The sequence below is a fragment of the Crocodylus siamensis genome, chromosome 1 (assembly GCF_052110815.1).
Source record: "Crocodylus siamensis isolate JL-2025a chromosome 1, ASM5211081v1, whole genome shotgun sequence".
In the NCBI taxonomy this organism is placed as follows: Eukaryota; Metazoa; Chordata; order Crocodylia; family Crocodylidae; genus Crocodylus; species Crocodylus siamensis.
The window spans coordinates 180,367,352-180,393,169 of NC_143395.1; the positions used below are offsets into that span (position 1 = coordinate 180,367,352).

General features: G+C 43.4%; 1 protein-coding gene across 2 annotated transcripts in view; it reads left to right on the plus strand.

The window, feature by feature from the left end:
- The first annotated feature begins 7,035 nt into the window (after nt 1–7,035).
- Nucleotides 7,036–25,818, plus strand: part of SANBR (SANT and BTB domain regulator of CSR) — a 42,557-nt gene continuing 23,774 nt past the window's right edge. For both annotated transcript variants that reach the window (XR_016442757.1, XM_090050173.1), the window contains exons 1-8: nt 7,036–7,115; nt 9,497–9,660; nt 10,948–11,113; nt 14,570–14,747; nt 20,422–20,515; nt 22,239–22,477; nt 24,340–24,398; nt 25,527–25,687. Coding sequence is in view for 1 of the 2 variants with exons in the window: in XM_090050173.1 (XP_089906299.1) it covers nt 10,964–11,113; nt 14,570–14,747; nt 20,422–20,515; nt 22,239–22,477; nt 24,340–24,398; nt 25,527–25,687 (881 nt within the window). In the remaining variant the exon portion in view is untranslated. The remainder of the gene's footprint in view (nt 7,116–9,496; nt 9,661–10,947; nt 11,114–14,569; nt 14,748–20,421; nt 20,516–22,238; nt 22,478–24,339; nt 24,399–25,526; nt 25,688–25,818) is intronic.

Below are 25,818 nucleotides of genomic sequence, written 5' to 3' on the forward strand. Positions count from 1 at the left end.
GAGATGCCTGTGGCACCCCCACTTCCTGCCCTGGGCTGGGGCTCCCATGCTGACCATGGCCCTCCCCCACCCTGGGTAGCATCTCCCTGCCTCCAGTCACCTCCCCATCACTTCCTTCAGCCCCAGGCAGCTCTTTGCAGGCTGGAAGTCTGCCAACCTGCAAGGGGAAACTTGTTTTCCTACCATTATTATCTCCTTTAAAAATCCACCTTTTTTTCCTTTTAAAGGAGAAGATCTGTTTTTCCACAGCAAACAGAAAACCTAGTTCCCTGGTGCTGAGTGCCTTGAGATCTTTTCCAGGGTCTCATGAGCTGCCACATAATGTTAACATATATGAATCCCAAGATAAACCCAGAGCTTTCAAGCAGGGATTCATAGTGTTAAAAACATTCTGACCTGCTGTGACCTTTATGAGCTTTTTGCAATGGAAAAATTGCTCTTATTTTTCTGAATTCAAAAAACGAGTGCAAACTAAGAGTGGGTATTTTTTGAGGGGTGCCTTGAGTCTAAAAAGATTGAAAACCCTTGCTTTAACATTGATACTTTTGGAGGGAAGGAGGGGATCATGCTCCCTTGCTTTCCCTTAGTCTATCATTCAGATTTCCTATAAGGAAGTTTATGACATACGTGGTGATTGAGAGGAGGAGGAGAAAAGGATAACTATAGAAGTGTTTGAATGGTTCATACCAAAATAGGGAGAGTAATTATTTAGTAGTATGTAAAAGGTGACAGCTGGAGGCTGTATAATGAAAGTAAGAAATAGATTATTATAAAAACGTATGAAAAGTAATCTGGACAGACCTTTAGTGGTGGATAGCCTGCAAGTGAAGTGGTAGAAGCCCAGCACCTGGATATATTAAAAAGTACATTGAAAAAGTAATGTACTTGTAAATGGGATGTAGGTCACAAATCTGGAATGCCAAAACATCAGATTAAGATGACTGAATACATCTTTTCAGTCTCCCAATTCCCTACATTCATGGCGCTCTTGCTTTTAGTCATCTGTCACTGATTACCTGTGCAGGAAAAAAGAAAAAAAATAGCCATGTGCCCTTACAAGATTGAAATGCCAATGTGTGATGTGCTTTCCTGACATTCTAAAACATCTGTTACATTTCTTAACACTTCCACACTTCTAAACATGTAGCATTCTCAAAACAGGCTTGTGAAATTAGAGTCTCTCCTCAGAAAATATTCCAGAGGTAAAGTATTGTCTTTATTTTTTAACCATTTGTCATATGAAATGTTTAATTTTTATAAAACGTACCTAGAGAATGGTATATACATATCTCTTTGAAAGCATGACATTTAAGTAATAATGTTTGAAAACTTCTTTAAATTCTCTTTCAAAATTAACTGAGGGAAGGTTCCTGAAGAACCACTCATCATAATATTCTAGGAGTCAGAAAGGCCCAAATCAGGATCAAGAGCCATATGATACTGAATAATGTAAAAGCGTGAACTATAAGACATGTCCTTCCCCACAAAGTTTATATAATATGTAGCTTTCCTTTTCTCAAGAAAAAGCTATGAAAAGAACAAAAATTATTTTACTGCAAGAAAGTGATTCTGTAAATGTTTCATTCAGAGGCATTCTAAATACAATGGACTGAGGGACCTGAACCTGTTCAGCCTCGGCAAGAGGAGGCTGAAGGGGGACCTGGTGGCTGCCTACAAACTCATCGGGGGAGATCATCAGCAAATAGGAAGAGCCCTATTCTCCCTAGCACCACCTGGGGTGACGAGGAACAATGGTAATAAGCTGATGGAGAATAGACTAGAGATCAGGAGGCAATATTTTACAGTTAGGGTGGCCAGAATTTGGAACAAACTTCCTAGGGAAGTGGTCCTCACCCCTACCTTGGGCAAATTCAAAAAGAGGTTACATTATCACCTGTCTGGGGTCTTGTGAACCCGGCATTCATTCCTGCCTGTGGCAGGATGTCAGGCTAGATGATCTGCTCAGGTCATTCCTGACCCTAGCTACTATGAAACTATGAAACAATGTGGTATGTTCCTGCATAGCAAAGGTTTAGGAGTAATACTGCTTTCAAAGAAGATGCCCTTGTTCTTGTGGTTATAACTGCACACAAAAATATGCTCAAAGAATGCTGAGGTTGCCAAGGCAAGAACTCAGGAAAAGTCAGTAGTAGTCCTTATATATTTAATTATATTTGACCAGGCACTGTTTTGACCACTCCTTCTGTCAGCATTCTGGTTGACCAATAAGATCTCTGAATAAGCATTCATTTCATATTTTTGTTTTATTCACATTATTCAGGGTGTGGCCACATGCCTTATTTATTGACACTCTTCAAAGGTAGCTCTAAATAAATAATTATTTCTTTTCCATGAACTTTCCTATGGCCCTTCTCACTACAGTATCTAAATGCTTTAAAAGCCATAATTTTATCTTCACAATACTCATATGAGATGAAAATGTAGGTATTATTAAACCCATTGTACAGATGAGACACTAAGAAATAGAAAAATTAAATTCAGAAATGTGGATGTCCAATGTAACATTCAAATCCTAATTTTCAAAGTATTTAGCATTGTATCACATAATTATATTCATGATTAGGAACTGTGGCAGAGGCCAGAATCAAATCCAGTTCCCCACGGGAACATTCAAACGCCTTAAATCAAAGATTATTTTTTTCTTCCCGCAGTTCCCTAACCCTGTTATACATCTGATTTCTACAAGAAAGGAAGCAGAGGTTTCATAGCATTGAACAGTACAGAACAGAATCCTGATTCATGCCCAAAGCACAGTACATACTGTGCATTGAATGAGGTAGGGATCAATAGAAAAAAAAAAACAATGTGCTTGTGTAATTAAGGCTGTATTCTAATCCATGCACACAAGAAGGAACAAATCAAGGTTGCAAAGGCAGTCTTAGTTCTTGCATAGTCCAGACTCTCAGGTTGTCTTTGCAACCTTGGTGTTCTTTGTGTGTGTGTGTGATGATTTCATAGGACTTAACCAGTGCAAACTGAAAAAAAAATCAGAAATTCTTATATATGACATGATATGAATACCCAAATACATCATCAGCACAGCTGAAGCCATTAGAGCCATAACACAAACCATTCCCACTTGAACTAAGAGAATAACACAGCAATAGTAGGTTGCCTTGCAGACCAGTCACTGAGACCAATGAGATGTATACATTGCCAGTGAGCTTTACTCAGCTAAGATTCAGGAATCTTGAATTCCACTTTAGGTGCTAGAAAGGAACATTCTTTAGTGGTCATAGACTTCATTTCCCATTCTTCCTACTCTGATTATTTTCCTAGTCCTGTCCTCTTCTGCAACTTTCTGGCTTCTTATCCCAGGCCAAATTTTCACACTCAAACTCCAAATCCAGATCTCAACGTTCTCCACCCCAGCTTCTAGTCCGTTTTCCTTCACTAGGTTCCTTGCGCAGTTAGTCCCAGTATTCCCTACATTCCTATCAGTGCTTTATTTGACTTCTGATTTCCATCAGCTCTTAAATGCAATCTTTACCTCTATTTCCCTTCTTGACTCCCATTTTCAATCTCTTTGCACTGACAGTACCAGTGTTCCTTTCTCCAAACTCTTCTCCCTTATCACCTTATCCCAGTCTTCCTTTCCAGGCTTCCAGTTTTTTCCGTTTCTACAGTCCCCGTCTTTTCAGTTTGGTTCCTCCCCTCTTGCTTTGCAGTCAAGTGGTTTTCTTCACCAGACTGCCAAGCTAGCAGCAAGGGGGGTGCTAACAGGACAAGAAAGTCCTCCCTCTTCTGATACTCCAATGGAATCAGGAAGCAAGAGCAAATACCAGACAAGGTCTGTTTAGCCAGTACTGGCCTAGGATGAGGCATGTCCAACATAAACAAAGCCTTTCATGAATTTAGCTGACAGTTCCTAACAAGTCTCTGTTGAACACATAGGAACTTGTTTTTCAAAGGCTAATAAATTGGCCAAATGTCAGCAAATTTTTTGGTGATGGCAAATGCCAAATCCCTGACCCAAAAGCAACCCCCTTTGACAAATGTCAAGCCCCTGCAGTGTTTTAATTTCTCAGTGAAACAGTTGTTAAAATGATTTTTTAAACATTATAAGATATGTCTGTAATCATCCTATTGGAAATGCTTTTTTCCCCTGAAAACTCCCCAAAAATACAGCTTGAGGAAAACAGCCAACAAGTGAAATTTTAGCTCTACTGGGTAAAAGTTTAACAAAAGTATAAGCATCTGAAAACAGGTTCTCATAGTGGAAAGCATTGGACAACTTTTTAAGAGGTGGATTGAAATCTGTTTGCAGTATCTAGCAACAGAGGTAAAACAAATTACTACTAGGTGTATATAAACATCTTAATTCAGAGCCCCATCATAGGAATTTCTGGTTTTGCAGTGAAAACATGCTTTCTTCAAAAAACTGAAAGAGCTATTCGAATGTCGTATGTGTATTTTAAACAATTATCTTCATCACTATCCAGCTGCCCATCAAGAATGATGGTGGGGACGGAGGCGGGGGGCAAGGCCAGCGCCACACTGCCATCACCCCATGCTGCTGCCTACTCCTAGGAGTAGTCTAGTACTCCTAGGCTAGTGGTGCTGGCCTTGCCCCCAGCTCCATCCCCTCTGTCTCCTCCATCATGGCAGTGCTCTGTCCCTTCCATCATTTCCCGCCTTGCTCCCCGTTCGGCCCCAGACCCTTCCCCCCCCACTCCTACCCCTCTGCCCCCACCATCATGGCAGCACTTTGTTGCCACTGCCATTCTTGATGGGCAATTCGCCCCACACGCAGCACTTGCTGGGGCCACACCCCACTGGGAGCTATGCCCCCCAAGTACTTTACAGACAGACACAAAGACACACAGATGAACTAAGCCCTTTACATATACAGAATTATAGGCAGAATTGGAAGAATACTTGCTTAATAATAATGGATCAATTACTATTGTTGTATTTTGTTGGTTTCATGTAAAAATAAAAATAATCACCTTTTTTAGTTCCAATAATAGGATAATCCTTTTTTGTAATCCTCTATAAGAAAACTCCCATAATATTAGAATTCATCATACAAGTTACTGCTTATGTCACCAAGAAACAAATTGTCACTTCATGTTCCCATGAGCCCTGGGGTTTGTAGCTACCTTGATCCTGAGAGCCTGGAAGCTTCACACACCCCTGAGGCTAAAAGATAATGGCTGCCATGATTCCCTAGCTCTGGGAATTCATGGGGAACCCTGGCCCCTCAAATGAAGCGGCTCCCAGCTGTGGGAGCTTGGTTGGTGGCAGTGCAGGGGGAGCCCAGGATCAGGTTCCCCCTGCACTGGCAGTAAGGCATGATGGGATCTAACCCACAACCCCATCACACCTTTACCTGCAAGTGTAGAGGGGACCTGAGGTTCTAACACACAAAAGAAAACCAGATGTAGAGGCTGGGAGCACAATCACACAGTAATTGGAAACATCTTTTCACCTGGACTATGCAGGTACTGAGATAGATTCTGGGGGGGGCACCAGCGGCAGATCACTGACCGGGGAGGAAGGTCCCCCAGCAGCCAATCGCCAACCCCGGAAGTGCCAGCAGCAAAACCAGAAGTGCTACCAGAGTTTTTTCTCAGCGCCCCCATTCCTCGGCTGGTGCCAATCTCAGGGGGGCACGTGCCCCTCGCCCTCCATGCATTGCTTATGGAGAAAGATACTTTATGGGCTGTTGGAACAGCAAACTTACTACTACAAAGGTCACACCAGACAAAAATCATGTTTTGTACCACACAAGTGGCCCACACACAGCATTCACATTTCCCCATTGTGACCCACAGGTGTCCTCAGCTTGAATCTTTTCCCTGTTGAATGAAATGGCTAAGAATTTTCCCCTGTGTTAGAGTGTCAGAGAAGTCCTCAAATGGCACAAACAGGCCCTGGGAGGCAGGGGCGGATTAATGTATGGGCCCACGGGCCCCTGCCAATCAGGGGTCCAATGGGGCACCAGGGTAGCACAGTCCAGGCGGGCTCCCTGGCTGTGGTCATCCAGGACAGGCAGCATGTGCCTTCTCCCATCTGGCCAAGCCAGGGTCAGGGCCAGGGCCAGGGTCTAGGGGCAGGCATGGGGCTCCCTGCAGGCAGTGGCGGCTTCCCTGGGCCATCTGCTGCCAAGAGGCCTCATGGGCGGCTCTGCTTCTGCTCCCTGCTGTCTGCAGGCAATCGTTGGCACCAGCGCTGTTGGGACAGGATGGGACAGCCCTGTCCCACCCAGCCAAGGGCCAGCAGAGGGGCGGTGGGCAACCGGGGGTGGACCTCATGCTCCTTCCAAGCTGGCCCCAGCCCTAGCCTCTCCTGTAGCACTGGGGGATTACAGCCTCAGCTGCATGGCACCCGCTGCATGGAGGGGCCAGGATGGGTCCCGGGCCGCCTTCACCTCAGTAACACTCATGCTCTCTGGCTTGCTGTGGATGTGCCAAGGAGGCTGGGCAGGGCTGGCTGCAGCCCCCTGCCCTTGCCCAGTGGGGGCCTCCAATTTTCTATTTGCCAAGAGCTGCAATAAATCTTAATACGCCTCTGCGGAGCGACGTCACGGGGAGGTGGCTGATGGGTGACACCACCCCGGGGCACGGGGTGACGTCACCCCAGGGCACAGGGTGACGTCTCGGGGCGGGTGAGGGGAAGGACTCCAGCCTCTCCATGATCTCCCGCCCCGACATGGCGCCTCCTCAGCGCTCGTTGCTAGGAGCCGGGACGCCGCGGGGCGGGAGCTGTCGCTGCACTGCGACAAGGCGGGAGGGGCGGGGACCGGCGTTGCACACCCTTGCCCCGCCCCTCCCATTTGGCCCCGCCCCTCCCATTTGGCCCCACCGCATTGGCTCTCCTCTACCAGAGGAGGTGGGGCCTGCTGCGAGGCGGCGCGCTGATTGGCTAACGGTCCCTCCGCCCTCCCTCCCTGGCCCGGCGAGCTGCCCCCACCTCCCGGCTGGGTGGTGCGAGGCTGCTGCTTGGTGCCGGCGCGCGCGGCACAGCAGGTGGGGGGAGGGGCCGCGGCTCCCTGCGGCGTGGAGGGGGCGGGTGACTGTGCGGCGGGGGCCCAGCGCGCTGCAGCGGCCACTCCGCACCCGCGCGTCGTCCCCGCCGCCGCCCGCTCGCAGGTAACCGCCGCCGGAGTCCCCGCCGCATCTGGGGCTCGGTTCCCCGGGGGGTGGGGCAGGTGCCACCAGCTGTGCTGGGCGCCCTGAGGCGGGGCATGGCGGGCCCCCCTGCCCTGCCCTGCCCTGCCCTTCCCTGGCCCGGCGAGGTGCTGTAGGGGCCGGGGGTCCATCAGAAGGCAGCGCCCATGCAAACCCTTCCTTGAGCCCCGCTTCGGGTTTCTCTGGGTACATCTAAATGCAAAGCTTTGGGGTGGGGTGGCTGACACGCCCACCTTTTCCCTTGTTTCTTTAGACTGAATTGTCTGAAATAGTCCAGAATACAAAAAATTAAATAAAACGGGGGGGGGAGGTTTGAATCTGGGATCTTGCCCGTTTGGCTGGGGATGCTTGCATGCCACCATCCTCTTTCTCTGCCTGCTGGTTGTACCTCATGGCTTCTTAGTCTATTATTATTGATGCTATTGTTATTATTATTATTGTAGTTGGTGTTATTACTTTGAATTGTTGCACCCTGCTGGCATTATCTCATGGATAGGCTTTGTTTGCTTTAATTTTCTTTTCAATCGGCCACTCTATGGAGTGGCCAGAGCTGAAGGTGCAGTGTCATGGTTAGAAAGGCACGGTGCTCATTATAGGCCTGGTCCATCTCACACCTCTTGCATTGGATCCTGGTGCTTGCCAAGGGAGTAGCTCTGGATGCGGCTTGTCCTGTGGTTTTTGCAGGATTTGTTGAAGGGCGGCGCAGCGGTGCTGGCTGTCCTGTCCAAAGCTGCCGCACAATGGTGACCACGGTGCCACTCCTAGTATAGGAAGTAAAGAATGAGACTTCTTATGATCCTGCCTACGTATGATATGCAAGCTTCCTCCTTTGTCTCCTGGGAATGATACTGGGCTGCATTTATATGGAAACAATGAGGCTTTAGTTCAGAAAGCAGTATTTGATAACTGTACATTTATATTTAAGTAGGTGTATGTATTTATTTGGTTGTGTGATGATGTTTTCTATGGGGCCAGGTAGGTCTGTGTCATATGACAGAGAAAGAAGGATGTGGGAGGTTGGTCTAATCTAGGGGTGCTCAGCGTCTGCCCCAGAGGCTTTAAGCAGCCTGCGGAGCCACAGCATCTGGCCTGCAGTGCTTCCCATATGTTGGGAAATTTGGTGGCGGAGGAGCAATGGCAAGTAATACTGCCTCCCCCTCCCCCCAACTGCTGGTTGGGGGCTGGGCTGCTCTCTGATCTGCTCCCTCTGCTCACGGTTAGATTGGGCTTCACCTCACCAGCAGATCTGGCCCACAAATGGACTGAGCACCCTCCATCTGACCTGAGGTGGGGGGGAAAGGTGGGGCTTTATTGATCTAATTCATTCTGCCATCCCCATATTGACATCCACTCTGTCATTGCTTATGCTGTTTAATGTGTGTGTGGATGAGGCTCTAGTCTCTAGGTATTTTGTAATGAAGAAACCTGTATGATATGCATTAGCAGTGAGATTAAGGCTCCAGTAAATACTAAAATAAGAAAGTATGGATTTGACAGACAAAGGCTTCATGCCTCTCTGGAAATGTCACTGCATTTTAGAGTACCAGTCATCTTTGTGCTGCTGAGTTGTTTCACGATCTGTGAAATACTGATTTGTACGTTTGTTATTAGTACAATATTTAAGACCATTGTAGTTTCAGTTCCTTTAAATTACACAATTCCTATAAATGGAAAATAGCTACTTGCCCTCTATTTCTGTACTTGAGTATATAGTATAGACATACCATAGAAATAACTTTTGTGGGGATATTATAGTAACAGTGAATATATTTTTATTAAGCTTATGGTATAAAACACATTTTGATTGTTTTCTTCTTATTTATTTTAGAGGATAAATCTATGAATTCACACTCATTTATGCCACTGCCCTTCAACCACCAGTAAAGGACAGAGTAGATATAGCATAAAAGGCAGGCTCCGCCTTTTTCATTGGTTCAGATCTGGTCTTGTCATCCCTTTCATAATTTCATTTGACTGCTGAACATTTATCACACATAAATTAATATTGGTTCCCATCCCTTCCCTAATGAAGAAATGTCACAAAGGTGCCATCACAACTGGCACTTGCTGTCAATTTGGCAGTTTTTTGTTTTGGTTTTTGCTATTGCTTTCATTTAGAGAGAATTATTAAAGCACCACATTGATCCATTTAAGCTCCTGCCTTTCAAAATAAAGCATCCACTGAACCCAAAATATAATCTTCCTTCTAAATGGTTTTCTTCTGATGACTACTCCAAGTTTAAAATTTATTCTAGTTTGGTTCTGTTTAAGTGCATACTCTCAGTAAGCTCCTTTCCCCACAAACTACTCACCTTCAGTTATGTTGTTCATATTTTAACCAGTAAAAACTTCAGAAAAATGTAACATTTGATGACATACCTGAAACAAAATCAACGGAGTACATAGTTGTTACTGCGCAGTTGGCGTACATGTAGATGCACCCCCTGTGTACCAGCTGTCATCATGACACACTGTTTGGCTGAGGGTATCTATTATAATTGGTAGGGTAAGTACGTGAAACCCCAAGTCCTGCCTTTTCCTATTGACTACCTATTCAGAAAAATAAATGTCTTGCCAATTCTAAGTATATAAAGGGCTTAGTCTGTCTGTGAGTCTGTCTGTCCGCAACACTCTTTGTCAACTGTGCCTGCTAGGCCAAGAGGGCAGCGATTGGCTGTGCCTGGCGCGGGCCCAGACAGGCGCCGGGCAGAGGGAAACAAACAGCGGGGGTCACAGTGGTAGCGCCCCCTGCTGCCCCCCCCCCATGCCCGGCAGGGCAGCATGTCTGATGCATGCATACCTGCCCCAATGCTTCCCCCCCCCCCACTTCCGGCCTGGCAGTGTACACATGCACCCAACAACTTTTATTACCAACAGCCGGCAGGGACAGGGAGGTGGCGGGCAAGGAGGGAAGGAGGGGAGCAGGGAAGAGAGGTATGGCGGTGGGAGAAGCCATGCTGCTTAGGGGAGGAGGCAGGCAGGGGAGGGAGCCCCGCGCTGGAGGAGGAGGAGGAGGCTTCAGTGGAGGGAGTCTTTAAATGGCCAGCTCCTAAGCATGAGTGGGGGGCAAGGAGGGGCCATGTAAACACTCCTTTGAAATCCGTCATTCTTGATGGGCAGCTGGCTAGTAATATTCATATTGTTGCTTTTTACTTTGCCGAGGAATCAACTGCATTTCTTTAAATATGGATTTAGAATTAAGGGTGCCTGCCCTCTTGCTGTTTTTTCTGAGATGTCTTGCATATACTGCAGTCACTGATTCATACTTCAAGGGAAGGAAAATGATTAAGCAACACTTTAGGTTGGATCTCTACTAAGGAATAGTTTTGTCCTGCTAGACTGAGATGCCAGACTGCACTGACTCACTGCAATATGCTCAGAATAACTTCCTGATATCTGCTTATTTTTTAGATTCCTTAACACGTCTAAAATCTCAGTTCTAAAGTAGAGCTATAATTTCATGTGGTGTTTAAAAAAATCCTAAACCAAACTAGATTGTTGTTGTTGTTTATGATGACTAATTCTAATAATGAGAGATCAGACTAAAAATCTGTACTGAGACACGTCATTTTGAAGTGTCCTTTCTGATAGAATCTAGGGACAAAAATGTTTAAACTTCAGATTTATCAAGCAGTAGTATAATGCTTGATTTCAACACTGTAGTAGTCATTTTCATAGTACATTCTTACAGCACTGGAATTAATGTATATTGAACTGTAATTAATTGTGCAATTTTTGCTATGAAGTATGAGCATTTAAAGCACACATAAATATTTAATATTTTCCCTCCTAGGTTTTAGCAGCAAAAAATGAGTCGCGGATATTCAGAAAACAATAATTTTCCATATGATAATAATAAAATGGTTTTGGACATGATCCTCTATTCCTTAATTGGGGTACCTCAGCCTATCAACTGGGACAGTGTGGCAAGGCTAGTTCCAGGAATTACATCCAAAGAGGTAACTTTTGTTTTTTAACCTAGTCTGTCTGCTTAAAGAATGCTTTATCAAGAGAAGTGCGTTTTATTAGGTTAAGGAAGAGACAACAGGAGTATAGTTTTATAAAGCTATGTGAACTTAAAAAATAGTTTAATGATGACTTCATTCTAAACTGATAGCTTGTGTGTACCTATTTCTTTTAAACAACAACAAAACAAAACAATTTTTGAGGCAAGAAAAGATTTGATTTCTATGCTACCATCTCCAAAAGGCTCAGGGCAATTTATGAAAACAAAGCTCATATAAGTAGGTAAAGTAATAAAACTGTTCTCCAAAGAATAACCACAGCTTCACCCTGCCTGCTTAAATAAAAAGGTCTTACACTGTATCTTACACTTGTGTTTCTGTGACTCACAGTAGTTGAAAAAAGAAGCAAACAGACTTCATTTTTTTTATTAACTCCTTAATTGAATGTGGTGGCTTACAAATGTAGCATAGCTAATAAACATTGCTATAAAATCATGGATACAGATACAAGACAAAATAATCACAGAGAAATTTACCCTGGATTTTTCTCCGTAGTAAGGAACAGATGTACAACCAGCTTTCCCAATGGCCTTGTAGCAGCTGGCCACTAGATGGCAAGGGAGCCAGTTTGTAGTCTATAAGTCTTACTTGGGGATGAAACTGACTAGTGGAGCTGACACTCAACTGGTATGCAAATGTGTAGTTAGTTACTCCTTATTTTTTGAGCCTTCACTTTGCTGCAGAATGGAGTGACTGACACCAGTGTAAGGTTGTTTCATATGTCTACCCAGGGCTGGAAGCTGTCAGTAAATTTACCGAGTGTCAGTAAAAAAAAATCAGACTAAAATGGATATCAGTAAAGTCCATAAAAAAATTTAGCCACCAGTAAAAATACTAAGCAGCCAAAGCTTGATTGAAGCTCTGACAGACGGTGCACAGCAGTGCCACCTGGTGTCTAAGTAGGAGTGCAGCCCACTCCCTGCAGGGAGCATTCTCTTAGCCATGTGGAGCGCTTGTACATGTGATGGGGGTTTAGTGCGTGGGGCTTTATTCTGTGCCCCCCTTAATTGAAATAGTGGGTTTTCAATTGAAACCCACTGTTTCAGTTTTTCCATCATGTTATACCAAGGGGCCCAATTTTATTTTTTAGCCGGAGCCTGCTCACAACTCGGGGGTTGAGCAGCCAGTGAACCAAGTGGTCCATGAACTGCAGGGGAGGGGTGGCGGGGGCGTTTCCCTCCTTAGTGACAGTGCCCTCTGGGGCCACCTGGGCAGGCTGCCAGCAGGCCAGGTCCTGTCCCAGCTTAGAGGCAGCACCCAGCCTGATCCAAGTGTTCCCTAAGCCCACCCAGGGAGCAGCGCCCGGTGGGGTTCGGGAGCAGTTTGATCGAGCCAGGTGCTGCCTCTGAGCTGGGGCAGGACCCAGCCTGCTAGCAGCCTGCCTGAGTGGCCCCAGGGGTGCCACCACCTCAAAGGGAAGCACCAGGGCCTACCATCCCCCACCCCCATCCCCCTCAACTGTGGGAGAGGTGGGGCAGGCTCTCTCAAAAAAAAAAAAGAAAGAAAGATTGGACCCCTTGTTGCTTTGAAGTGGAGAGGGGCCCAACCTTTTTTCTTTGTGGAACCTGCCTGCTAGGGATGTCTGAAATGGGCCGTATTCAATTCAGATTCAGCTTGAATTGGGGACAGTGATTTGATTCGGCGATTTGGATCGCTGTCCTGATTTCATTCAGCCAAATCCGAATCTGAAGATTTGATGCTGATTCTCAATCAGCAATTAAGCCCTAGAGACAGCTTAACATGTTTTTTCTACATACCTCAAGGTACCAGGCGCAGCTTGTCAATGCTGTGACAATGGGGTGGATGGAGCATAGTAGGTGGTGGTCCCCCCTGTGCTCCCCCAGCTTGGTAATCAGCTGCGGGGGGGACTCTTGCCCCAGACCCAGGAGGCACCAGTCACTGAGCCGGGGGGGGGTGAGGGGGTCCCCCCCATGCTCTGTGGCAGACCTGAAAGTAGACTGGAAGTACTTCTGGACCACTTCTGGGTCCACTGCTCAGTACAATGGGGACCCGCCTGTGCTCCTGTGGGGTGCTCCATCTGCCCCAGCATCTCAGCATTGATGAGTCTCCTGATACCTTAAGGTATATAGAAAAAACATTTAAAGCTGTGTCTATATAAAAATAATTGAATCTCTCCAAATCAATTTTGAGGGTTCTGATTCGATTCAGAGAGTTTAAGGGGTATCCTGATTCCATTCGGATTTGGAGATTCAGCCATTGAATCAGGCCGAATCTCTGCTAAATTGAATTGGTGACCAGAACTTCACACAACTCTACTGTCTGCCTCTCCCATGGCCAGGGGTGGGAAGCTGAACTGACAGCTGCATTGTTGAATTTGCAACAGTGCAAACTAAACTACATCTGAATATAGTTTAGTTTGCAACAACACAAACTCAACTAAACCCCTCAAACCGGTGCACGTATAATGTGTGATGCCATTAAGGCACACAAATGACATTTTTTGTCACGTGTATATAATGACAACCATCATGTGTACAAGCACCTGTGCTGCTGTCCCAGGCTGGCTTTAATACTGCTGGGTTTCAATCCTGCAATCCTGCTTGATATTAACCCTGTACATCTGAATCCAGTCCTTCTAACTGGGGGCCTGGCAGCAGGGCAAGACCTGGAAGAAGTTGCATTTTACTGGTATGTTTTATATAATGTTAAATATATCAATAAAAACATTTGGCTGTCAGTAAAATGTTTACAAATTGTCAGTTAAAAAAAATAAAAAAAATAATTCAGTTGGCAACCCTCTTTCCACTCTACTTTTACTATGGAGTAAAGCCAGTGTATAGTAAAGAATGGTACATTTCTATATCTGTATGCAGAGCACAAAATGACTGGGAGTTCAAACCTAGTTGGAACTTTTGCCCAGCAAAAGCTTATCCCAACCAGAAGTCTGATTACAGTATGTTACACCAAAACATCTTTGATACGTAGAATTGTTTCCAGGATGGATTTGGCTGTATGACCTCATGTGACTAGTGAATCCATTAGGCTTTAGCAGAGCTCTTGTACCATCTCCCAAAACTCATGTGAATTTGAGAGTTGTTGTTAGGTTGTTGAACTCATCAAGACAACCTTTGTATGTAAAGTTAATTCTGTGTAAATGTTGGTAAGGGCCTTGTTCCTACAAATGTTGAAATCTGTGTCTGATAGGTTAGATCCAAATTTGAGATCATTCACAGAAAAAAATTAAAATTGTGATGTATTAAAACAAAATGAATAAAACCCAAGTTAAAACTTCCAGGTTTCTTTCATCATTCAATTTGAGTGGCATTTTATTTAGAAAAGAAAACATCACTCTTTTGATACTTAGATGATGCAGTATTAAGTATTAGAAACTCTTACTAATAATATCTGCCTCATTTTATCCTTTGACAGTGTGCAAAGAGGTTTGATGAGCTAAAAAGCAGTGGAAGTTCACCTGTTGACAATCAGTACATGGCTACTGCGGGAAGTCCTGTTGAAACCCTAGCTACATACATCAAATCCTCACTGCTTGACCTGCAGGGAGATTTCCAGGAGCCTCCCATTGGGAAAAATTCAATTTCTATCACTGGTAGGTTTTTCAGTAAATCCTGTGATGCTGACTCTAATGTTAGGTGTATCATTATATATTTTTTGTAATGATCAGCATTAGTAGGTAACAAGCTTCAAAAGAGCAAAGATGAACATAAATACTCCTGAATAAATTAGACCACTTTATTTAAAATAGTCAATGCCTTTAATGTTTCATATGCAAATAGTTTTATAAATTTGTGTTTTTAAAATGGCACAATATATTCAGATTTATGTAAAATCTTTCTATAATGTCGAAAGATCTTTTTACAGTTTTGTAGCTTCAGATATTTTTATGTCAAAACTGACAAACATTGCAACCATTTCAAGCTGTGGTCCTAGGACATGTAAGTATCTGGAAAGAAAATCTCTGAAGTAAAAGCAAACAGCATAAACTTAACTTGATTTCTTAAATCACAAATTTCTCTCCCGATTAAAAGCCGAATCCACCTGCTATTTGTAGCCGATGGAAAGAATGCTTGCACTCACCCTAGAAGGAATTAGAACACCTCTGATGCTAAGCTAAATACTAGGGGCATGGTCTTTCTGATGATCTCACAAAGGTTTTGACCAACTGTAAGTCTTAAAGGGTGCTAAACTTTTCCAAAATGTCAATATTAGCTATAGTGTCATGATCCAAATTTAACATTGGTAATTATAGTCTTGCCTCCAGGTTTTTCAGTTAGCTATTGCAGGGTTGTCTAATTGGCAGCTCATGAACCACATGAGGGGTTAAATTTTTGCCATCACCCTTTCAGGCTGCTGCTCCCCACATTGCTTTGGCTGCAAAGCAGCTGGACTTTTCAGGCTCTCCCAACCTCTTCAAGCTGCTGCTGGAAGCAGGGAGTAGGGTGGCATGGCAGCATAGTTGGGTGAGGGTGAGTGTGGGGCGTGGTTTGCAGCAGAGGAACTCTCAGGTACACAGTGTAGTGGGCGGTTGTATGGGGAATGGGTGCACAATGCAGCAGTGCATTTTGGGTGCACAGTGCAGGAGTGGGGAGGGGTCACAGGGAGGTGGTACATGGTGGGGGGGTCATGGATACGCGATGCAATGGAGGGACATCTCTGGGGTGTGCAGCCCAGGGGACCGTGGCTCATCCTGATGCAGCTCAAGTGGCATACAGCCCTGGCTGTGTCCCATAGGGTGTGGAGTCCCTGGCCACTCCCAAGTTGGACAGCCCTGAGCAATTGTGTACTACTTAACCTATTGTCCTTAATTATCAAATAATTTCATTTTACCTTATGAAACTTGACAGTTTTATTACCCTAGAGGGTCCTTCAGCAGTGAAAACATGATTCATACATTACCATTTTAGATGCTAGTAGCAATGTTTAATTTTGCAAAACTTTTCCATTATGCCATCTTTCAATGACTTTCATCTGTTTGAAAGACTTTCCTTTTGAGTTGAAAATAGCTTTTCTGTCTTTGTCCAAAAGCTGCTACAGTGGAAACAGTTGAAGCCTAAACCTGAAACAGATATCCTGGATACACATTCTATTAATTTTAAAATGTTTTTACAAACTTAGCCATAATGTAACTGTTTGAAGATTGCTTACTGAGTATTTACAGTGAAAATGCTCCTTTAAGGTTAGAGCTATATGTGCAAGTTCTGCATGTACACTTAATTGAATGCACACTTGAAGATAAAAAATAACAGGATAAGTTATTCTGTAGCAGTAGCCGTTCTGACTCTGCTTATGGAAATACACCCCCCCGCAAGTAATTTAGGAAGCTGTGTTCTATTCTCCGCTTGCAACAGACTTCCCTTGTGACCTTGGGCAAGTCACTTAACTGCGGTGCCTTTTCAGGCAACAACTACACATGTGAAGTGAATAAATATTTGAGGTGCTTGGAAGTTACAAAAAATAAGACTAATTAAAAAGCCACTTCATCAGTATGTAGTCTTTTATTCAGCAGCTTTATATCCTAATGTATTAATTCTCATCTGTTTTAGTTTAGACAGAGTAGTAGGAAAAAAATATATCAGATTTTAAAATAGTACTCACCTCTGCACAGACAGTTCATTGTGAGCTGGATTCTTTTTTGCATTATGTATGATGAACAGTTTTATTAACCAAGTTTTGAATTGCAAGGCAAACTTAATCCCTTGGAACAAACTCAAGTAGCAGCAGGGTAACAGAATTTTGCCCAATATCTTCAGTGTAAAGTAGAGAAAACACACTTTCATTCTAGGTACTAGGATGTGTCTGTAGTTGTGGGAAGCTTTTGCTTTCCTCTCTGAACTTAGTGGCTTAGATGTAGATATCTTTGAGCAAAAACATGCAACACAATAGTGCCTTATTTTTAGTTGTTTTTCAGAGTAGAACTAATTTATTGGGTCTCAAAGGTGTGTTGCATATTCTTGTCAAAACAATTCCGGTCTCCTCTTAGGAGTTCTAATACTAATTCCAGTCCAAAATGTCATCCATAAAATGATGGGATTGACTGAGATTTTTCTGTCAAGTTGAGAGTTCAGCCCCTCTCCCACAGTAGCAAGTCTTTCATCAGCTCTGAAAATACTAGAACCAGCCATGGAGTCCTTGGTACATAGAGCTAAAGAAAGGTTGCTCTTGGAACTTTCAAGTTTTGATGTAAAATTAATAATGCATTGCAACAGGGGGCCTGCTCAGGGCCAATCGCCGCGCAGCCCGCCCACCTGTTCTTGGGCTAACCGCCTGCCATGCCTTGATCTTAATTGATTAATTAGTTGGTAATAAGCAGGAGGCTGCCCATTTTCTGCCCTGCTGCTAGGGGGCGCCATCTGCGGCTCCATTCCTCCCCTATACCACAGCCCAAGCCTCGCAGATGACATCACAATGTTCTCATACACCCCAGTCCCCCACGATGGGCTCCAGAATCCTACTGGGATCCCCACCTGGGTTCCTCCCTTCAGGCAGACTCAGTCATACTGGGCCATATATCTCCCTGCCACCGGTTCCCCTTCGGGTGTGGTCCCCTCACTGAAACCTTTGGCTCACACTAGCCCTGGCCCACCCACAGGCCAGTGGGGACCACCAGCTCTTGGGCGTCCCCCTTGGTGGGCCTCCTTGCCCTTCTGACCCTCCTGGTCCTGGCCCCCTGCCTAGGCCGGTCAGGGAAAACTCTAGCAGGCCTTGCTGTATGACCCATATTCTTTTCCCAGGGTCCCCCTCTCTGGGTCCTCCTTCACAGGCTTGGGGAGCTGGGGTACTTCACACCATGACTGGTGCCTCAGGATCTCACAGGGGACTCACTCCTCCCCTGGGCAGCAGGTCGTGGTGCTATCACGGATGTTATATTTGACCCATACTCAGCCTCCTAATGGTGGAGGGCTTATCAGGGTCAGGACTCAGCTCACGCTGTCTTTGGCTGAGCCCCCATTCTTCCTTCACTGGGCTCCACATCTCTGCCTGTCACATTGGGGCTTCTACTAGGGTTTCTCATTGCTGCCGCCTCAGTTCCCATTCTGCCCCCTCACCACTGGGGGCTTCCCACTGCTTGCAGTGCCCCCTCTGCTCAGGATCTCAGGGCTTCCCTCCTTGTGGGGGCTCAGGTGGCTATGGCAGTGCCTGGCCTCAACTCTCCAGCTCAGGGTCTCAAACTACCACAGGGCTCAGGCAGCCTCGGCCACACCTGGCCTCCAACTCTCCACTCTCTTCCTCAGGGCTTGCACCCCCACAACTACCTCCAATGGAACACAACTCACCCAAAGGTGGGGGCTAGGGATTAAGGCACCCCAACCTGCCTTTCATCAAATACCACTGGCCTGGTATTTCCACCTGCTATTTGCCACTGGGAGCCCCACCAAGCCACCCACTCCCAGCAGGGTGTAGTTTTAGGTCATACCCAGGACCAGGAGCCTCCTACCATCCCCTACAGCTCCCCACTTACCTCCAGATTGAACTCAGCAGACCCCTAGCCAGGCAATGTTATTACCTGCCTCTAGCAGCCAAACTGCCTTGTTTATATGGGCAGCCCTGAACCTAAAATGGCTGCCCTCATTAGGCTCCTGGAGGCTGCCAGCTCCAGGCCCTTAAAGTGGCAGGCACATACAGTGCCCTGCCACATGCATTAATACAGATTTACTTCTTTTTCTCCTGTAAATATTTATAATTGTTTGGTAAAAGCTTCGGGATATACCTGAAAGTATAGAAAACTTGTTCTTAGTGCCAGTAACATTTTGTCTTTTCAAAGACATCAAAGCTAGATTTGTAGAAGTTTTGTATCTGAAATGTTCAGCCATCCCTTTTAGAATACATGGGGTGCCTCACGCTCATTTGTCTAGGAAACTGCCAATTAGCAGTATTAGCATAAAATTCTAACTTCCATGTGTAACTGGGAAGCTTTTATAAGAACGTTTCAGCAGGCATCCTCAAACTTTTGGAGCAGCAGGCCACTTGAAGGGAGCTAGCTCTGAAGACAATTCATACCTTCTGACCCAGCCTTGGGCACTACTTCTGCTTCCCCAGCTGCCACTGCTCTTCCTGCCCTTCACTAAGCACCCCCCCAGTCACATTCTGGCCTCCTAGAGAAGCTCTGCTGACCTAGCTTTGTGGACTGGATCCAATCTGTTGGCCATAGGTCATGAACCCCTATGCTATGCTCTTCTGGAAAACCCTTCCATTAACTATTTAAATAAAACTGTGATCTCTCTAAATTCCACATAACAGTGCTACAGATTTGTTTTCTTTTCAAGAGGCCTTTCCAAATAGGATGGATAGATCATTCCGTCACCATGAAAAATATAAGCTGGATAACATCCAAAGCCCACCAGAATCTTTGAAAAGATTCTTACTGACTGCTTTGTGTTTTGTATCCAAACCCTACTACAGGGTCCCCTCGATTTATGCTGTACATGCGTTCCTGGAGAATGGTGCATAAATGAAATGTGCATAAAGCAAACCCACTTTACAGTGTAACAGATATAGGCTCCCATGGCGGTGAAGGAGGGAGGGAATGAGCCTGGGACTAGAGAAAGGGTGGGGGGAGGGGTGCTGCTCTTGGGGCTGGACAAGGCAGCAAAGCAGAGGGAACAGAGCAGCATGTATGCCAGCCCCAGCTGCACCAGCCCTGGGAGCAGCTGGCGCCAGCTGCCTGCAACCACTGGGCTACACCATGCTCTGCCTGTCCCTGCTCACCTCTGCTCCTGTGCTGTGCCATGCCCTGGTATAGGCAGCTGGTGTCGGCTGTTCCTGGAGCCACTGAAGCTGGGGTTGGGGTGAGTGGGGCCACGGCCCTTTCCCCTCCCCCACAGACTTACCTGCTTGGGCAGGGAGGCATCTATGCTGATTGCATAAGCATGAATTTACCTTGCATATAAAGAATTATGGGTCTAAATATGCTCTTCGCATAAGAGCAAATTCGCATATAAAGAACCCGCATAAATCGAGGGAAACTTGTAAATGCAATGCATTTGTGAAGAAAGCCTTTCAAAGGTAAAGGCCAGTTACCCTTGACTTTAGCAAAAGCTGTACACTGACTCTTGTGTCTAAAAGGATTTGATTCTCTTGCTTTTTCCAGTGTAATTGCACCCAGGTCGCTGCTTTGAATTTTCTGTTTGACTAGCTTATGAAGTCCATAACTTGTGACAGCTTCCCCACTTCAGGACGGAGCAATGCATTTTTAATGCTGGAAATGATGTATGGGAGTCTGAATTTATACTCCAATTCTAATGCATCTTTTTCTTGTTTATCAGGAAGGTCCAATGTAGCCTCCACAAGAAACTGTTCGTCAGAAGCTGAGAAAGATCCTGCACATAAAGGCGGAGAAAACACTGAAGAAACTCAAGGGTAGGAAGACTGTTTACTGTCTGGAAAGCTAAAATCAATGATACTATCCTCTACTTATACAGAAACACTTCTGCAAAGTTGTTGACATAACATTTTAATCAGTTTTCCCACCATTTGTCATCTGTGCAGCTCCACTAGTGCTGTCAGTGGTAGAAATGCTAGTGAAAATCAGTTAGCGGTTTCTATGTCTTCTGCAAGATAACCCTTTGTCCATGTCTTACCATTATATCATCAGTCAAGTACCTGCTCCTGGTCTCTACCAGCACTTCTACCACTGCCAGTATTTGTGATAATAATAGTCCTGGTACAAAACCACTGGTAAAAAAATTACTGAAAAAAATTCCGGGATGGCCTATTTGTGACTTAGTTTTAAAATAACCAAATTGTGAGACATTTTATTAACACTAATTGGCCTCTGTTCAGCCTAAGGTTTTATGCAAGCATTAACTCAGTGGAATTTTTGTCAATAAATGTGCATTTACTTTCATTGATTTGGAGGCAGTCTGAACTACGTAAATTAATATACTTCCATGAAAAAATAGGGCTGGGAACGTCCTACTTCACCTTTAGTACTTCAATAACTACAAAAAACTAATTGTTGCTTGTGCCAAATTATGAACCCTTTACAGAAGTAAGTACATTCTCATGGCTCCTGTTAGAATACGCAGTTCTTTCACATTGCATAGGAAAGACAGCTCATGTTCTAATTATTTAAATAATTTTAATAAGTGGTTAATAATTGTTAAAATGACTTAATTTAAAATTAAAATACTTTCAAATAAATTATAACTTGATAAAGTGAGGTTATGAAATTTGCTAGCCTAAACATTATATTCTGTAAATGTAAGGTTTTCCTATTAGTGTTAAAAAGTAAGAAAAAGAAAGAAAAAAGTGAAATCATAGCCTAACAAACAAGCAAGCCACTTATCTGATGTATTTACATGCATTTAAATAGCTGTTGTGTTGTGTTGTGCCAGTGCAGTTAATTTTCAAATAAATTGTTACAGACACCTGTCACGGTGCATATCTCAAACTTGTGACTTATACTGGTATCTGTTTTCTTAAAGAAAGGTTTTTGCTATCGGTCAGCTTGAACTTGCTATTAAGAAGCAGATAATTTAAATAATATTGGTAGATCATAAAACATTAAATTCATCATATGCAAGATGCTATAGTATTATATAAATTATTTACATTTCTCAGCACCTCTTTAGTCAAGTGTATTCACTTATTTTCCTCCATTTAATTTGAAAAAGGGTGAACAGAATTTAGGTAATTCTTTTATGCATCTCCCTATGAGCCAGAGGCAAAACTGGAGCTAGTACTCAAAAGCTATTAATCCCAATACCTTTGTTTAACCATTAAACTACACTTCCTGCTATGACTGAGGTTTTTGTCGTACATCCCAGAACATGACCTTGGCTTGTATTTAGAAAATTTAGACAAGTCTCAAACAATATAAGTTAACTGAAATTTAAATAATTAAGTTTTAACTTTTAAAGTACATATTTCAAGGACTTGGGTATACAGGATCCTTAATTGACTTAAATGAGGAAGATTACAGTTTTGACAAATTACTCAGATTTTGGGTGGGAGTCCCTATGAATTCTTTTTTTACATTCATATTGGTTCCCAATCCTAATCTTGTTTTTTGTTTCTTGTGTGTGTTGCATTTTTTTCCCGTGTGTGGTTTCGTTTTTTTTTGTTTGTTTTTTAAATCAAGGCCAAATATGGTGATCCACGTATGTGATGAAGCAAAAAACCTGAAGGAAGATTTTATTTGTCCTCGAGACCTTTTGATTTCGGAAATGAAGTACTTTGCTGAATATCTGTCAGTGGATGCCCAGCGCTGGGAAGAGGTGGACATTTCAGTTCACTGTGACGTTCACATCTTTGACTGGTTGATAAGATATGTTAAAAGGAACACTAAGGAATATGAGGTGTATGAAATGCCCATTTTAGGTAAAAGCAAATCTACTGTTCTTTTGCCGCAGGTTCATTATCTGCAGCGTCTGATCTGTGTTTCAGACTAAAAGCTTATGTACTGTCTGGAAGGTAATAACACTTCCTAATCCACCTCCAGTCTCTTAAGACAAGTATTCCATGGTCAGAAACACTAGCTTGCTGAAAAGGTGACAAAACAATGTTGATTCTGGCCATTCTAGAATGTGCTCTCAGCTTTGTGAATCCTGGACAACCAGTGGAAATACTAAAGTGGTCTGGCATCTGCTGTTATGTACAAGTTCATTTAGCCCTCCTCTGTACCAGTTTAGACAATGGTGGATTCAAAATTCAAGTGACTGATCTACATTAGGGATTTCACCGTTATTACATCAACAGTGGGAGACTTAAAAAAGATTCCATGCAAATGCAACACAATCAGGCAGTCCTACAGTCATTGTCTTGATAGCTGTGAACAAGATTTTGAGAAGTATGTATGCGATAGTCACCTAAATCCTGTTTTTTATACCATGGCAGCAGTGCGTTCTGGGGTGCATGGAGCTATGCATATCTGGCCTATGCAAATCCACTGAGATGCACCATAGCCAGAAGTTCTCCGGTGGGGCTGCGTTGGGCACATCCCCATTGTCTACTTGTAAGTCATCAGTTGCAGCAGGTTTTAGAGGAGTCAGTGGGAAACTCAGAGTAGCCTCACTGCTCAGGTTCCAGCTCTGGAGTGAGTGATGGGTAGGGCAAAATCAGCCACATTTTCCCCAGGACCAGGTGCTGCAGCTATGTAAGCAAGCCCTAAGTCTCATAGGAGCTTTTGGAAAATTGTAGTTACAGGGTTTAATTGGAAGTCAGATGCCACTCGCATTGCAGTCAGTGAGGGGAACTTAATGGGCTTAAATGAGATGTTCAAATGATGAAAGATAAGATCTAAAGGTTCTTGAACACATTTGAAAAGTTTGTTTTGGAGCACTGAATTGCGCACTGTTTCAGCAAAATAATGTCCCTGCTTGGCTGTTGCATGCGTCATCCCACTGAAGAATTATTTACCCATTTAAAGTTTAGCGTGTGCTTTAAACGCTTTGCTGGAGTGGGGCCAGTGGTACAGTCTGTTGCAGTAGCCTTTCCATTTGGGTTGGGTAATCATGTTTAAACACCATTTCATCCAGCACACATTGACGTGCCAATCTTATATGATGCATTACTTTGTTAGAGCCATTCTTTAAAAAAAAAAAGAACATGTTAACATGAAGACTTTTAGTTTGACCAGGCTAGTTCCCTTACCAGTTGTTTCTTATCATGTCTCTTTTGAGCCCTTTTCATGATTCTTTGATTTCAAGAATAGTTTTGTTTTCTTGAAAATCAAACAGATTTTTCCGATGTTTGTACTGTGTCCCATATTGAGCAGCACCTTTATAGCAGCTATTTTGAGAATGGTTATAGCCATTGTATCATTGGTATAGTGTTACAAAATCCCTATCTCGTTCCTTGTCAGGCACAGTTTTTAATCAAGGTTTAATGTGGTTTGATTTTATCTGTGCCCACCACCCAGACTGTTAGCAAGTGGTTTAGCTGGAACAGTATTACACTGTTAAAATTCTTCCGTTAAACTGTATTAAGGAATGTAAGGATAGGGTGCATGCACATAATACAGGGTGACTCTGTGTGTGAGAATATAACTGTTTAGTCTTATCTAAATAGGTTGGATAAAATGTTACTTCTCAAGTTTGTGGTGCATTTTGGAAAATGAAATAATAAGTACTGGTTTGGTACATTATACCCTCTTTCAGAGAGACTTTTGGTGTCTTCCATTATCAAGTCAAGGGAATAAGTTTTAATCTAAACCTTGTTTTAATATTTCTCCTCCCTTTTAGAACCTGGGAATGTTATTTCAATTCTCATTTCTTCTGAATTTTTGAAGATGGATTCATTAGTGAGTATTTGAAAGAGAATAAAAATTCAGTGCCATAGGAACACTATTTACCAACAAAAGCTTGGCAGAAATCTCGTGCCTGTCATTCAAAGTATATGCACTGCTGCATAAATACAGAGAAGTTTATATTCCTAGGCCCCAAAGAATTTGAAATCTCATTAATTACCTTGCTCTTATGAAGTACCAATTTACTATTTGCATAGTTTCATCAATTTCAGTGGGACCATTTTAGAGCAAGGTACTAGTAAGGGTAAGGGGCACAAATCCTAAAATTTGGCTCCAAACAGTCAAATAATCTCACTGTCTGTAAGGCAAAGACTGCTTTACAGAAACCATACATTTCCTTTTGTGTTTCTGTGTGTTGTACACAAGTAATGTTTCTGTCCTCTAGGATGCAGTTTTTTAAGTTCATATAATTCCCATGCACTTTGCTTGGAGATATGCATAGGAAAAAAGAAAAGAAATAACTCCATGTTGATGGAGTTCCCCCTTTCCCACTTCTGCAGTTTCACTTCATTTCACTGTGGGTTTTAAAAGCACAAACTATTAAGATAATACACATACTCAGATTGTTCTGTTACTTGTATTACTTGATCATTATGGCTCACTGCTACATAGTCTTTTTTCATTTGTGGTAACTGCTAAAGTAGAGATAAAGAGCATGTCAACAAGTTAAAGAAGGTATTCAGAACTGAATGTGCAGCATCCTCATGTTTCAGCTGCCACTGCAACTAAATAATGAGGTTTGCTGGTAAGGATGCACTGGGTGCATGCACATAATTTTAACAGAAATAGCCTGTAGTTCTTGGTTATCATCAATATATGGGTAGAGCTTCCTGAAGATAGTGCTATTAGGAGATATGTTTCAGGCCATAAAAACTTTCAAAATTGACAGTGCAAATTAAATCAGAGTTGCATTTGGGGTATGTAGACAAACTGTAACTTGCTTTCTGAGCCATTACATTGTATTTTTAGATATGAGTTAAACCAGTCTTGCAAAGTAACTCTAACACTAAAAATTACCTAAATCCTATTATGAATAAATTTCTAATATTAACATGAAGATATCAGATACAAGTTTATGTATCACTGTTTTAATTGTCACTTTATCCCTTCTGTTCTTCCCAGGTAGAAAAATGTATTCTTTACTGCCACAAAAATATGAATGCTATTGTAGCAACTCCATGCAACATGAACTGTATCAATGCTAACCTTGTTACACGTATTGCTGATCTGTTTACACACAATGAAATAGAGGAGATGAAGGACAAAAGAGATAAATTTAAAAGGTAAAGTGCTGTTCTAGTGCTCAGTATTAAAACTCACTTACCCCTTGCTATAATATGTACTCTTTAAGATATTTTCTCAGACCTGTTACAGAACCATTGGGATGTAATCAATTCATATACCTTTAAATAGC